The sequence below is a fragment of the Pantherophis guttatus genome, chromosome 3 (genome assembly GCF_059756535.1).
Source record: "Pantherophis guttatus breed Tessera chromosome 3, ASM5975653v1, whole genome shotgun sequence".
NCBI lineage: Eukaryota > Metazoa > Chordata > Lepidosauria > Squamata > Colubridae > Pantherophis > Pantherophis guttatus.
This window is the reverse complement of record NC_142065.1, coordinates 124,614,271-124,629,747: the sequence shown is the minus strand read 5'-3', so window position 1 is coordinate 124,629,747 and position 15,477 is coordinate 124,614,271. Positions and strand designations below refer to the sequence as shown.

Genomic DNA, 15,477 nt, shown 5'->3' with positions numbered 1-15,477 from the left:
CAGTCTGCCAGGCCGGCCCAAGGTAAATCTTTCTCAGGACAACGGCCCTTTCGAGGGGGAGGGGATCATTCATTCCGGCGCCAGTGTTAACTATAAGTCAGATATTCCCATCAGGGGCAGATTAGCTCTTTTTGCTGACCGATGGGATAATCTTACTTCCGACAATTGGGTCTGGGATACAGTAAGATCTGGTCTATCCCTTGAATTTGTTTCCTCCCCTCCGGAATTTTTTATCAGTTGTCCTGTTTCAAAGGACAGTAATTAGCAGATACTTATGGATTTGGCAATTCAACATCTTTTGGACATCAGAGTGATCCAGCACATTCCTGCAGATCAGGCAAGGCGTGGATTTTATTCTCTTCTATTTCTGGTGCCTAAGTCCTCGGGGGGGGGAGTGGAAACCTATTTTGGACCTTAAGAGACTGAACAGATACATTGTGTATCATGGTTTTAAGATGCAGTCCTTACAGTCTATTCTAGCTGGCATCAGGAAGGGCAACTTCCTTACCTCTATAGACCTCACAGAGGCTTATTTACATATTCCTATTTGTTTACCCCATCGTAGATTCCTCAGATTTTGTTATGCCGGTAAGCATTATTAATACCGGGCATTACCCTTTGGCCTTTGTTCTGCTCCATATACCTTTACAAAGGTACTAGCCGCTCTGGCGGCTCATTTGCGAGCCATGCCTGTTCGTGTGCAATGTTACCTGGATGACATTTTGATCCAGTCCTCATCAAGGCGTCAGTCTCTCGAGGATCTCCAGGTAACCATTTCCTGTCTCCAGGAGCACGGGTTTTCACCTAACTTGGAAAAGAGTCACTTAGACCCTACTATTAGCATTAATCATCTTGGGGTGATTATTGATTCTCTAGAAGGGATGGTTTATTTGTCCTTGGAGTGGCAGGCCAGTATCAAAGAGCTAGTCAGGGTAGTACAGAGCAGTTCCAAGGTTTCCTTGGTGCTGCTATCTACGCTCCTAGGTAAGATGGTTTCAGCTATTCAGATTACCCCATGGGCACGACTCCATTTACGAGATCTTCAGTGGTTTTATTGCCCTTTCAGAAGGCGGGAAAGGGCTCTTCTTCAACAAAAGTCCAGGTTCCACCTGGAGTCAGACGTTCCCTCACCTGGTGGCGGTCTCCAGCAATTTCCAAAGGCCAACTGTTCCACGAGCCAACTTAACTAGTATTGACCACGGACACCAGTCTTCTCGGTTGGGGGGCGCACCTCCAGTCACAGGTTGCTCAGATCTGTTGGTTGAGCCGCGAACAACAACACAATATCAACTGGCTGGAGCTGTGAGCCGTCTTTCTTGCCCTTCGGCATTTCCAATGCCTGGTCACAAATCATGACGTGTTGGTTCTCACTGACAATGTGACCGCGAAGGCGCACAGAAATCGCCAGGGAGGCACCAGGTTGTCCAGTTTAATGTTGGAAGCTAGGAAACTGGGTCTTTGGATGGAACACCATCTGTGCTCACTGAAGGTGGGACACATATCAGGGGTAGCCAACGTACAAGCCGACTGGCTAAGCCGTCAAACCATCGATCATGCGGAGTGGCACCTACACCTATCCATCTTCCAATGGATTTCAGAACAGTTCAGTCTTCCAGAAGTGGATTTATTTGCCATACAGCAGAATGCTTAGCTGCCATGCTTTTATGCCCGATTCCCAACTTTGCGGGTGGAGGGCGTTGACACGCTCCAGAGTAGAGATCTCCTTTATGCCTTTCCCCCGTTGCCTGTCATCCCAAAGGTGGTGCAGAAGATCTTGCATGAGAAGGCAGATGTCATTCTTGTCGCATCGCATTGGCCTCGACGGGCTTGGTTTGCAGACCTCAAGACCCTGTCCATAGCACCGCACTGGAGACTTCCCCAGACCATCGCTCTCCTCAGCCAGGGGTCAGTTGTTCATCCAGATCCTCAGTGGCTCCAACTGACTGCCTGACGCTTGAGCAGTGTGCTCTGAGAGGAACCCACTTTTCTTCCACAGTTATCCATACTATCCAGGCTGCGCAAAGGCCAGCCACGGAATGGATCTATTTGGCCACTTGGTGGTCTTTTTGTTCGTGGTGTAACCAGGCATCAATTTCTCTTATACAGGCATTAATTACCCAAATCCTGGACTTTCTGCAGGATGGTCTCGACCGAGGCTTCTTGCCCAACACCATTCAGCGGCAGGTGGCAGCGTTATCATCTGTTCTAACTTCCTCTTTATCTCAGCATCCCACGACTAAACGGTTCTTCAAAGGGGCTACTAACGTATGACCTCAGGTCATGCATTGGTATCCCACCTGGGATCTCTCTATCATCCTGAATTCTCTTACTGGACCTCCATATAAGCCATTACGGATGACCAGTCTACCTTTGTTGTCCTGCAAGGTCACATTTTTAGTGGCAATCACTTCTGCCAGAAGAATTTCGGAGATTGCCGTCCTCTCCATATGTAGTGACCATGGTTCTTCGACTCGACCCATCTTTCATTCCCAAAATCAACATTACCTTTCATCGGATGCAGGAACTGATTCTTCCCAACTTTTGTCCTCGGCCAGCCCACCCATTGGAGAGGTGCTGGTATTCCCTGGATGTCCGCCAGGCTCTTTGTATTTACCTAATGAGAACTAAGGACCTCCGCCATACAGAATCCTTATTTGTTTCTTTTACACCAATTTCATTGGGTATCCATCCCATCCACTGGCCGGTGGCTCCGCCAGACAATTGCCAAGTCTTACGATCTGCGTTCTCTGCAGCGGCCTACTCGTGTAACAGTGCATTCGACCCGCAGCGCAGCTACATTGGCAGCATGGGCCACGCAGGCATCCTTGCTGGAAATATGCAGCGCGACCACCTGGACTTCTCCTTCACCCTTTATCAAGCATTACAAGATAGATCAGTTCGCCTCTGCTGAGGCTGCTTTTGGCCGCAGGGTGTTGCAAAGTGTTCATACTAGGGGGGAGTCCCAGGACCAGACTAGGGCCCACCCGTAATTGGGACTGCAAGCTTTGGTATATCTGATTCCTGGCTGCTGTCTCCATCAATACGGAGAAGGGGCGTTGGTTCTTACCTGACATGCACTTTCTCGTTGAGAAGCCAGACTCTCCCTTGGTTGTCTGGTCTTTTTCTTTCCTCCTTTCTATCCTTACCTTGTTCCAACACATCGAATCTGTTATCTTTGTCTTCACCGTAAGCTGGGAGTCCCTGGCAACAAGGACGGGACTTAACAACTTTGCACAGGCTCAGTCCTTCGTCTGAACGGAGCACAACCCATTCCTGGCTGCTTTCTCCACTCAACGAGAAGGTGCATGTCAGGTATGAACCAAAGCCCCTTTCCTGCACTTTTGGGTTTGTCCTTTTCTTTTTTCTGTTTCTTTTTCTATATTCTAAATATTAATTCTTATTAGTTTTTAATCTTACTTTTAAATTTTTTTAATAAAGGTATATAAAAAGGACAAATAGTTTGTATTATAGTGCAATCTTGTATATTGAATCCAATAACTATTTTATAGTTCTATATATCTGGATGATACTTTGTGTTACTCTCTCTTAGGACATGCCTATGGGTCAATATAATTTCCAGCGTTTTAGAGAAAGGTATGTGTAACTTGTAAAGACCTCAGTGTCATGGAAAACCATGCTAGTTTACTCAGTAATTCTACACAAGCATATTTTTTTAATAGTTATAATAATTTTGTGTAACTGTTAAGGTAAGACGATAAATGAAATACCAAATTTTTCAGAGTATAAGATGCACCAGAGTATAAGCTGCACCTTAGTTTTTGGGGAGGAAAATAAGAAAAAAGCTGATTGGCGGGTGGATCGGCCTCCCAGAATACCCCCAATTAACTGTTCCCAGAGGTGAATTTTAGCAACAGGTTCTTTGGTTGAGAGCTCTGTGCCTTGCTTTTTTTTCAGCCTCTGAAACCTCTGTTTCAGAGGCTTTTTTTCTGAAGCTTCTTTCTGAGGTTTTTTTCTGAAGCTTCTTTCAAATCTCCATTTGAGAGGCTGGGCAGAGCTACATTTGGAGTATAAGACGCACCCAGATTTTCACCCTCTTTTTTGGGAGAAAAAGGTGCGTCTTATACTCCGAAAAATATGGTAATTCAAATATTATAAAACCTCATCAGCTTAATTTAGGCAAGATAGAAATATATTAGGTATTTTTATTAATAGGAATTTGTTGGTAGAATGAAATCATCAGCAAAACAAAAAGATATGTTCTAGACTGAGTAATTATAATAATTATTTTGAAATTATTTTGAAATCTTGTCAAAGTATTACTGATGTGACTTTTAAAAACATTAAAACTGTGTACCAAATAGTTTAACATGTGAAATTCAGACAAGTTATTGAATTGTAATGATGGTGTTAATAATGCTATAGGATATCTCTCTTTAATAATGACTCTAAAACTATAGTTAGCAGTTCTGTGTTCTCTGGCTACTTTCTTTGTCAGACCACCTCCTTCCATTCACTATAGTTTATAAGTTTTATTTTCTTTAGTCCTCCTCGTTGCTTCACATTCATCTTCCGCATCTCTTCATCAACCATAGTTAATTCTGCTTTTCAGATCAGTACTTCATTTACTTATCTTATCTGTTAATCAGCCTTGCTAGATTTTCTTCTCCTTCCCTTCTGTGGCTTCTGATCTTAAATATTCTCAAGTTCTTTAACCTTCTTTCTTTCAGAGTAGTCTCCTCTACTCTATTTTTCATGCCCCCTTTTCACTCTGCTCTGAAGATCTTTCTTTAGCTTCTTTGTCCCTGGTGACTGATTTTGCTTAGCCCTTAGATCAGTGGTGAAATTCAATTTTTTTTACTACCGGTTCTGCGGGTGTGGTGTTGCTTGGTGGGCGTGGCTTGGTGGATGTGGCAGGGGAAGCATACTGCAAAATTTCCATTCCCTCCCCACTCCTGGGGGGAGGATATTGCAAAATCTCCATTCCCACCCCACTCTGGGGCCAGCCAGAGGTGTCATTTTCCAGTTCTCCAGACTACTCAAAATTTCCGCTACCGGTTCTCCAGAACCTGTCAGAACCTGCTGGATTTCACCCCTGTCTTAGATCCTATCTGAAATTTTAGTTTCACAAACTAACATTTTCTCTTCTTCAAAGAAGCTAGGCTTTTGTCCTTAAGCATTTGAATATTTCAAAAGCTCATACAAGCCTAATCAATAAGTGTCAAGAGATTTCCCACTACACTTGCAATAGGATTAGCATACTATTTCTCTAGTAAAATTTATAAATGAGGATTGTTAAGAAGGTCTTTTTTTAAAGACAAACTGTTTAATAGAAATTATTTTAAAAAAGAAGAAGAGAGAATTGTTAAGAAGGAAGGAAGCTCGTAAAAGGTAGCATTCTCTGTACGGCAACCCTCATGACCCAATAAAGTCTTCATCATAGTTTTGGGAGTCACACATATGGATTACCTTATTTTTCAGAATATAAGACGCACCTACCTTTTTTTTTTTTGATAAAAAGTTTTTTTTATTTTTTAGACAAACACATATACAAACATACAATGTATATTCTTTGAATAGAGTATTTGGCCGGTTCACAAATTTAAACAGTGTTTAGTCATTTCAATTAAATTTATAATTTCTATATTTCCTTTTTGCCATATTTATTCCTCATCTATTTTTTTAAAAAAACAATATTACCCTTCATCCTCATCTCTAATCTTAATCAAATTCAATTTTTCCCTTCTATTCTATATTATACTCCTTCCCATTGTCATCTATTTTTATATCCATCCTCACATTGGTTAATTATGTAATATTACAATTGTTTAATACAAATTCAACATTTTAATATAAATCAATTAGTTATATAACTATCATTCTGTATATTAATCAATATGAACATGAATATTCCAATTATTTCCATGCAATCCAATATCTTACAAATCAATTAATTATATTTACCAATAATAATAAACCAAATAATTTCCCCCATATATTCCTCCAAACCACAACTTAACCATTTCTGCTTTCAACGCAATATACAATTAATAATATCTCAATTATTACAATTTCCTAGTTAAATAGAGCTTTGCCCTTATGTTACTCATTTTCACATCTTAAACTCTCCCAATAACCCAAATAGTTTTGCCCATATAATCCTCCAAATCACAACTTAATCATTTCTACTTTCATCACAATATATAATTAAAAATATTTCAATTGTTACAATTTCCCTAATTGATCTAGCTATTATCCAAGCTACAACTTAATCCTTTTTACTTTCACCACCATATACCATTAAAGGTATTTCAATTGTTACAGTTTATACATATTCATATTTCTAAAAAAAATAAAAAAAACTTACCATTGTCTAGATTTCAAAAATACAAAGACAAATATTCCAATTATTATTTATTTCAGTTTTACAATAATGATTTCCCATTTATTTCTTACTATTATTTATATTTCAATTCTATAACATCTCTCTCTTTCATTTCTTTTTTTTTCTCCCTTCCCATTTTTATTTCTGCCTTTTTCTTTCTCCTTTTTTTCTTTTGTGTTTTAAAATCTTGAACTCTCCTCTTTTGCCCTAAATTTCCCATTGTTTGCACCTACCTTTTTTGGTGAGGAAAAAGAAGAAAAAGAAATCTCCCTCTGCCTCTGCCTAATTTTGCCTCCTTGCAGCAAGCAGCAGAGCCCTGGGCAAAATAGCTGAGAGCAAATCAGCTGAGCGTCGGGAGGTGGATCTAATCAACTTGTGCTATAATTAGCCTGTGCTGAAGCTGAAAGGAGCTGTTTTTTCTTGCTGTTTGCTTGTAAGGAGGTAACTGCTGTGAGGCAGAGGCCAAAGGGTGGGGGCAAGTGGGTGGGCGGGGCTACATTCGGTGTATAAGACGCACCTAAATTTTCACCCCCTTTTAGGGTGGGAAAAGGTGCATCTTACACTCCGAAAGTATGTATCTGCACATAGCCTATTGAGCCCTGATTATTGGTAGCCCTGCCCCCCTCCAGCAGCAGCTAATCATCCTTCAGCTTTATTTACATTCTTTGTTCCTTCAATTATAAAAATGTATTTAATCTTTTCTCAACTCATTGTAAAAGGATATGTTAACATCTATAGCTCCATAGAAATACATCTGCTAGAACTATGATAGCTTTAAGTCAAGCTAGTTATCTAGAATATACCAAGTGGTTTTCTACTGCCTTTTCTCAAGAGCTTTGTTCAACTTCCCCATCTAACTCGCAGCTTGAAATTCTTTGATAGTCTCCCATTCAAGTTTTGACTAGGCCAATCCTGACTATTTTGTCCCACATGACAAAGAGTATAAAATTAGCTATATTATACCAAGTTTTGTACTCCATGATGTTATAGAAACAGCAAGGAAATTTTCCAAATTCATTAGAAACAAAATGTATAATTATATCACTTCATTTGAGATTCCATTATAACATTGCTAAAGCCATTGAGTCTAATTATTAAAATCCAGTATTTAAATTTATGTTCTTATCAAGCAGCTCTTTTTGACTGAAATAAAAATAGGTGTACGCTATGTAAGTGTACAGTCACATCAGCAATATTTAACATTACATTGTAAAATGAAAAGCTGATTTCAAGTACAGATCACTACAATATATGTCAATCTGTGCTGGCCTGCTACAGGAAATAGGAATAGTAATATATTGGCCTTCTTTCTGCTTTTCTCGTTGCTTTTATTTTGTTTGTCCTAATGAATGCCATATAGGTAACAATAGCATTTAGGTTTATATACCACCCCATAGTGCTTTATAGCACTCTCTGGGCAGTTTCCAATGTAAGCATTATTTGCCCCGTTAGGATTGAACTCCAGGCTGTGGGCAGAGTTTGCCTGCAATACTTTAACCACTGTGCCACCAGGGCTACAGGTAGTCCTCAACTTATGACCACAGTATAGCCTGAAAATTTGGCCATAAGTCTTTGTGGTTGTAAGTTGAGTCACTATGGGGCTGGACTCAATTTTATGACTCTTTTTATGATGACTGTTAATCAAGTCACCATAGTCGTTAACGAATCACATAATCAAAATCCAGCTAACCCAATCGGTGCTTTTTGCAGGAAAAAATAAGAAAAATGTGATCATGTAACAGCACATACCGCAAACGGTTGTAAATGGAAACTGGTTGACAATTGCCCAAAGTGCGATCCTGTGACCGCAAGGGGTGTATGACAGTCACAATTTTGAGGATGGGTAACTTTTTCCAAGGCCATTGCAATTTTGAACAGTTATTCAGAATTACCTGTATTTTATTTAAATTTCATCCTTCAGGATGCTAACTTCATTCCTTTACTTTATCTCTGCAGAACAAAATCTCAGAAGAAAAAATTTGAAGAGGAATTAAATGAAAGGATGATTCAAGCAATTGATGGAATAAATGCTCAAAAGTATGTTTGCCCACAAAGTTGTTGTTTGTACCACTGCTGTTCATATTATGGAAGTAAGCATTGAAGCTCCTTGAGAAATCTGAAGGCAGAATTTTTTGAACTGGAGTTAGAGGAGCCTATTTCAAAATAGGAATCTGACTGTTACCTTTCTTCCCAGATTATATGATAATACAGAACAGAAAAATATAAGATGTTCTATGACTTAACTGTCTGTTGGACAAGAAATCAATATTTTGCTGATCTACTGGAATTTAGTGACCAACATTTTATTCAAAAATAGATGAGAAGAACTGAATATCTATTCTGATCACATTAGCTCTGAAACCTGCACAAAGTTATATTTACATTCCTTCCCTTCCTTTAGCAGGATTCTAGGGTACTTATTGTTACATAGAACTGTGGATACAATACAAGACGTTATTTTGACTTGTGAGCCTCTATGTAGATCAGGGCTGTCAAACACCCGGCCCACGGGCCAGATGCATCACGCGCTGCCCACGCCCGGTTTAGTGAAGGGGAAAAAAATCCTGATACGTCATGTGACAACGCTGCGACGATGTGAGTTTGACACCCCTGATGGAGATCATGAAATTTACATATAAAAATTAATTATTGATGCTAAGTTAAATGCTTCTTATTACAATACATTATTCATCCCTTATTCACAAGGATGGCAGTCTAAAACTGCCACCAACTTTAGAAATCATCCTTACATTACATTTTTAGACTGGTACCATTTTAGAAGCCTGGACAATATAGATTGATGGAGATCTATGGTTCCTATTCACTGACCCCACTAAAGAAGAGAAATTGCTATTGAACTAGTATATTTCTATTACATAAATACATCCAACTGTTTGATTTCCTTTATGAACCAGGTTTATTTTTTCTTATCCAAGACTCCAGAAAAAATATTAGCAGCTTATGTATAATGCTGTTATGGTTCTTTTTCTTTTCTAGGCAGTGGCTTAAATCTGAGGATATTCAAAGAATATCATTGCTTTTCTACAATAAAATCTTAGAAAAAGAAGTGAGTTATATTTAAATTATAAATTCTATTTTACATATATTTCCCAAATTCTCTAGTCAATAAGAAAAAAGGATGTAGTTTATAGTTATTCATACCTGAAAATGTGTGACTTTTTTTAATGTTGTGGGAGATTAGATTCTTTATATATATATATAGTTTCATCTTTGATATAGAGTTGCATGAATTTGGGTTTGCACATGGGGAAAAAATTACAGAAAAAACACAGAAATCAAATAGGAAGAGGTGAAACTTTGGCTATATTTCTTGGCTATCAGAAAATGATGCATTTCCTGCATACTCTTCAATTTAACTATTACTTAAGTCAGAATTTTGCAAAAGAAAAAAAAGGATCTAATTAATAAAAGTAACTGAAATTGAATGATTTTAATGCTATAACAGCTTTTAGAGAAGTCTAATAGATCTAGAAAATCAAAGTATTTAGCATCATGTTGATTATTAATAGGTACTGACCCTCTTTCAGAAATGAGCTGAATGATATCAGTGATTGAATGACAGCCACCTATGATATAGTTATCCTCAGTCCTCATTAACAATTCATCTAAAGTATCTTGGTTTATTCAGGAATAGGAATAATCATCCCAGAGTTTCAAAATCAATTTGTGTTACTCATTTTCATGTGTGGGAGGTTAATAGATCCTATGAACCCATTAAGCCTGCTTTTTTTCCTGAAAGATCAAGGTACAATTGATTGGAAAATTCCTGTACTGCAATCCATGGCAGTACTTTTGCTGCTCTTATGCATTTCAATATGGTTGTCTGTAGAAATTGTTCCATAATTCAAATAGCATGTATCCCAAAATGAACAATTTATGAGAGTTTCATTTCTGTGGAACATTTTTAAACTTTGTCAATATAGAAAATGTAATTAATAAAGAAGCTTCGTAATGCTTATTGATGCTTTGAAAAAGACATGTTGGCTCAGGTTCACCATACCAATGTAGCTTGTCATCAATCACAGTGAATTAATTGATAGAGGTCATCAAAGGCATGGAACTTGTTCAGGATTTTTTATGGATGGCTCTTCCCTCCTGGATTTCAGCAGTTGGAATTTTCAATTATGTGGCCTCTGGATATTGAAGTTTAATTTATCTATCATAGTTAATAACTCTGATCAACCATCATCTTTTAATTCTTCCAATGTTTTTGTTTAAAGCCATAAAGTTATCTAAATAAAGGATACCCTCATATAAGTAAATATTTTAAAATTCAATAGGTGTTATAACTTACTTGTAGTCATTTTTAATGAAGAAATATTTTGATATTTTAAAAATAATCTCTCATTTTCTTTTAGTATAGAGCAACAACCCTTCCTGCATTCAAGTACTATGTAACCTGTGCCTGTCTTATATTCTTCTGCATTTTTCTTGTGCAGATTCTAGTGCTACCAAAGTAAGTGAGTGATGTATACTGTTCTTTGCTTATATCCATGAATTGGACCTGTCTATAATCCCATCATACTGGCAGTTTTTTTTTTAATACACTCTACTTTATGTCTAGTAAAAAGGTTTACTTTATGTTTATTTTGTCTTTCCCACCACCACCTTCCTTTGTTCCTCCTTTCTTCTCAGTTTGTCTTTCTTCAAAGGAAAATGATGCAAGCCATTGTGGCCATGACATGATCACAATTAGATTTGGTGCAAGACTATCAGAGACATCCTGACCATTTATTCCCTTGGATTATATATTTTTTAAAAACTTCAGCAAAGATGTAGCACTTCCCTTTTTCCACTTCCGCTTGGTGGGCATGTGATACTATTAACCTTGTGTTTCAAAAGTGCTTTTTCAAAAGGCAATTGGACTTAGTTTTTTTCCCCCCTTGATGATGTTTCACTTCTCATCCAAGAAGCTTCTTCAACTCTGACCAAATGGTGGAGGATGGCAAGATTTATAATCTTGTATATCCCATTTGGTCAGAGCTGAAGAAGCTTCTTGGATGAGAAGCGAAATGCCTTCAAGAAAAAAAAACTCCAGCTGCCTTTTGAAAATCACTTTTGGGACAACTATGGATGACTGAGAATCTCCATAGATGTTAATCTTTTGTCTCTTCAGCTGCTGTACAGCTAAAAGGTTTTGCTGATGATTCAGTCAGCAGATCTAGTCATAATCTATGGGTTTTGCACCTTTGTTTTCACATATTCATATTAATATAGTTACTAATAAAATTAATATCTTACAAATTCATTCTAAAACCTGCTGAAAGGCCAGTTCTAACTATAACCCTATAACAATAATTCTGGTAGTCTTTTTGGCTGAACATCAAGGTAGTACTGTCAAGAGTTTTATAGACAAGCAAGTAAGCAAGGAAACAAAATGTTTTAAATAATGCTGCAGTTTTACATACTTTTCATTGTTCTTGTTATTCTTTGGAGTTTAGGCTTCTTGCAAATACTTCTAGCCTCCCAGGTTAATTACTGGCAGCAAGGCAAGGAAACATAAAAATTAGTTTGATTCAAGTTTGAGTTCTGGTGAACCAGGTTGTAGTTTCTCAGTATCAGACAAAGTTAGTTCGGTGATGTCTTCTACTTCATTCACTTATGGCATCTTTCATCAATTTACTTTCTCAGTATCTTAATGTTCACAAATCTTTCTTTTTGCTAAATGCTAGCTGGGACTTTATGGGAGAAAATGTCCCCAAAGTCTGATCAAGGAATGGATTCACTGCATTGTCAAACTTATATTCACTTCAGAAGTTCAGAAGATTCTGAAATATTTTGTTTATTTTATATATTTCCTGATTCTCAACAACTCTGAGTGGCTCATAACTAAAATACTTATGGACATATATGGCCTATCAGGAAAATTGAATGATGGTGAAATATTCTAGGAATTTTTTTCATGAATTCTCCTTTCATATGAAAATTATTGAACCTGTTGATGATTATTTGTTGACTTTAACAAGGTCCTATATACAGTGATATTTGATTCTGACTCCATTGGGTGGTGAATCATCCCATTGTGCTTTATTTCTAGATGAAAGCACAAAAATCATTTTAAACATGAAATTGAACAGTCCTTTCATAATTCAATTTATTACTTTCTACATAGGAAACTTTCAGGGTATTGAGTTGAAGGTTGAAGCAGGATTTTCAGCACATTGAATTTTGAAAAGTCAACACTTAGTGTTCTGATTGTTTGAAAGCAAATGACATTTCCACAAGCTCTTTCTTTCTCTCTCTCACTTCCTCTCTCATTTTTATGCCACTCATTTATATGAGGGCTTTCTTTTTATTGCACCTGATAGAATGGAGAGCTACTGCAAATGTTTATATTAGAAAAAATGTTTTAACAATGAAACTCTTATGTGTTCCAAACCTCCGCTCTAATTGAAATCTTTTGAAAGTTTTATGAATGTACTTTCAAAATGGAAAGAACAGGCTCAGAAATTATCAAACTTAATCTAATGCTCTTAAAGATGAAAATTAGCTCTCTGTGATTTTCGTACAAGAATTTATCCCTGAATTTCTTTTTCATACACATACAATATAATTAAAGGCAAAAATATGCATTTAATACTGAATTTCTGAAATGAACAATTGACCACTATGGAATGGAACATCAACAGAATTGTTATGTAAATCCAACAACATCAGTAATTTTATCCCACCTCTTTTGGGGAGGGGGGTGTCTTCTCAAGATGGTGAACATATCTAAAACTCCTACCTCTGGTTTTTCCCATGACAGCAACAAATCTGGTGGGCTGAGGGAGAGTGACTGACCCAAAGTCACCCAGCTAGCTTTCATGCCTAAGGAAAGGCTAGAATTCAGTTTCCTGCTTTCTAGCCTAGAATCTTTACCATTACATCAAATTGGCTCTCTCACTACACCAAACTATATTTCATGACTTTTATGAAATAAACTGCCAGTGCTTCCCCATAAAATCTTTATGTTGATAGGTTTTTGTGAGGAAAAAAATGGTGTACTATGTATACCATCTTGAGCTTCTGAATGGAAAGAGAGATATAAATTAATAAATAATTAGAGTTGGTGAAAAAATATCCCTGAGAAAATAGTGGTTTTGTGTATCTATTGATAACTGTTGCTACAGTTAAAAGAGAGATATGTATAAGCTTCTGTGGCAGAGACATCTAGTCAGCACACATGTATTTATAAAATATATACCTACAAATTGCTCTAAAAAATTTACTGTTTACATGTATGGAGCATCACAGTGTGGTGTAGGGCTTAAGGTGTTAGACAAGGAGCAAGGAGGCTCCAAGTCATTCAGCAATAGAAGCCACTGAAACCTATTTGATCATATTGGGCTACTCAATATCATAAGGTTGCTGTTTCAGACAAAATTAGGGAGCATTATGAATGTCCCTGCGAGCTCCTGAGTAAAAGGCAGGATATGAAACTAATTAATACACAGTAGAAGCAGTTAATGCCAAACCTCTGCCTCTTTGAGTACAATTGTGCTGGGACACTGATAGTATTGATCAGATCACATGCTCATTATTTGTTAAAATAGGAGTATATATTCATTTCAGAGTGATTGTTTTATGCCTGAAATATAATTCCTGGGGGCACAGCCCTAGTTCTAAAAATTCCATTTGTTCCTACCGTATAATAACCAAATCTTTCCTGATATAAAAATATTTTTTCCATTAGTCCAGAAGAAGGAAGGCAATACAGGTGTTTTGCTTAGAATTTATTCCTATTACGTTCTAAGATATTGGTATTTTGTTGCTACGCTAAATTTTGACATTGTTTTTTACTCCCTGGTAGCAATCCCTTACTAAGACTAAAATTCTTCCTGAAATAGTAATTGACCTTTAATAAGTTTAATTGGCATTTTAATCATATTTCCCCATGGAAATGGGAATAACAAGAAATTAAAATATATTTTTCAGCTCTCTCTTTTAAAAACATCTAGACATTGGTTAAGGGAAGAGTTGTTCTTCATTTATTATCATATTTAAGAAATATAATATGTGCATAAATTGAAGAAAATCTCTACTTCTCTAAGGACTTGATCTGCACCAAATATGATAGTGACAGCCATGTTCCCAAGATGGGGACGGAAACTAGTTTGAATATTGAAAGAGTCTTACATGTGAGGAGGGTGTGGTACACTCCTTCATATTGCCTCCCCTAGTCTTAAACTAAACTTAAAACTCCTTTTTCTCTGGTGAACCAGGTCATTACCTCGGGAGAAGAGGGTCTGGGATGTTTTAAGATCTCAATGCAAAGATATTTTTAAAATCTCATCAGCATATGCCCTTTGGAAGTTCAAATGAATCCCTACTTCCTTATAGTCACTTTAGTTGAGAGATGTGGCCAAGGTAAAGAAAACAGCCATCATTTGTGTTATGTTTACATAGAATTGGTTTCTCTGGAAAAAGCCCCTTTTTTCTTGTTTTTCAGAAAATCTATACTTGGAATCTCCTTTGGAACTGCCTTTCTGGTACTCTCCTTCATTCTTTTCATCTGTTTTGCAGGACAGCTTTTGGTAAGTGTTCAATGCACACTCATACTGACTGCAAAAGGCAAATCTGTCAGCATAAATAATTTTTTTTTATTTTTTTATTTATTTGTCAAGAACGTATTAGGTAATAAGTATAAACATGGATTGGATACATAAAATAGATACAAATAGAAGAAATATTAGGACAGGGACAGTAGGCATGCTGGTGCTCTTATGCATGCCCTTTACAGACCGCTTAGGAATGGGGTGAGGTCAACTGTAGACAGTCTTAGGTTAAAATTTTGGGGGTTTTGGGATGAAACCACAGTCAGGTAGTACATTCCAGCACTCTGTTGCTGAAGTCATATTTTCTGCAATCAAGTTTGGAGCAGTTCACTTTAAGTTTGTATCTATTGTGTGCTCATGTATTGTTGTGGCTGAAGCTGAAGTAGTTGATCTAGACCTAGATTTGTAACAGCATTGTATAGGGTTGTATGGATGGGTTCAGTTGTACATTTGTTTATTGTCCAATTAATAAGAGGTAGGTTGAGGTCACCAAGAAAGATGAGAGGGTATGGGCAGGAAGCTGCCCACGTTAGTAGTGAAGTTAACTTGTTTGCATGTGTGATATCGTAGTCAGGG

The 15,477-nt window shown here is 37.3% G+C and overlaps 1 protein-coding gene across 5 annotated transcripts in view; it reads left to right on the top strand.

Annotated features, from left to right (window-relative positions):
• The window catches only part of ADCY2 (adenylate cyclase 2), a 156,383-nt gene that overhangs the window by 101,777 nt on the left and 39,129 nt on the right, over nucleotides 1-15,477 (top strand). For all 5 annotated transcript variants that reach the window (XM_034411782.3, XM_060691098.2, XM_034411783.3 and 2 more), the window contains 5 exons: nucleotides 3,551-3,594; nucleotides 8,300-8,380; nucleotides 9,341-9,410; nucleotides 10,723-10,820; nucleotides 14,796-14,880. In XM_034411782.3, the coding sequence (XP_034267673.2) occupies nucleotides 3,551-3,594; nucleotides 8,300-8,380; nucleotides 9,341-9,410; nucleotides 10,723-10,820; nucleotides 14,796-14,880 (378 nt within the window). The remainder of the gene's footprint in view (nucleotides 1-3,550; nucleotides 3,595-8,299; nucleotides 8,381-9,340; nucleotides 9,411-10,722; nucleotides 10,821-14,795; nucleotides 14,881-15,477) is intronic.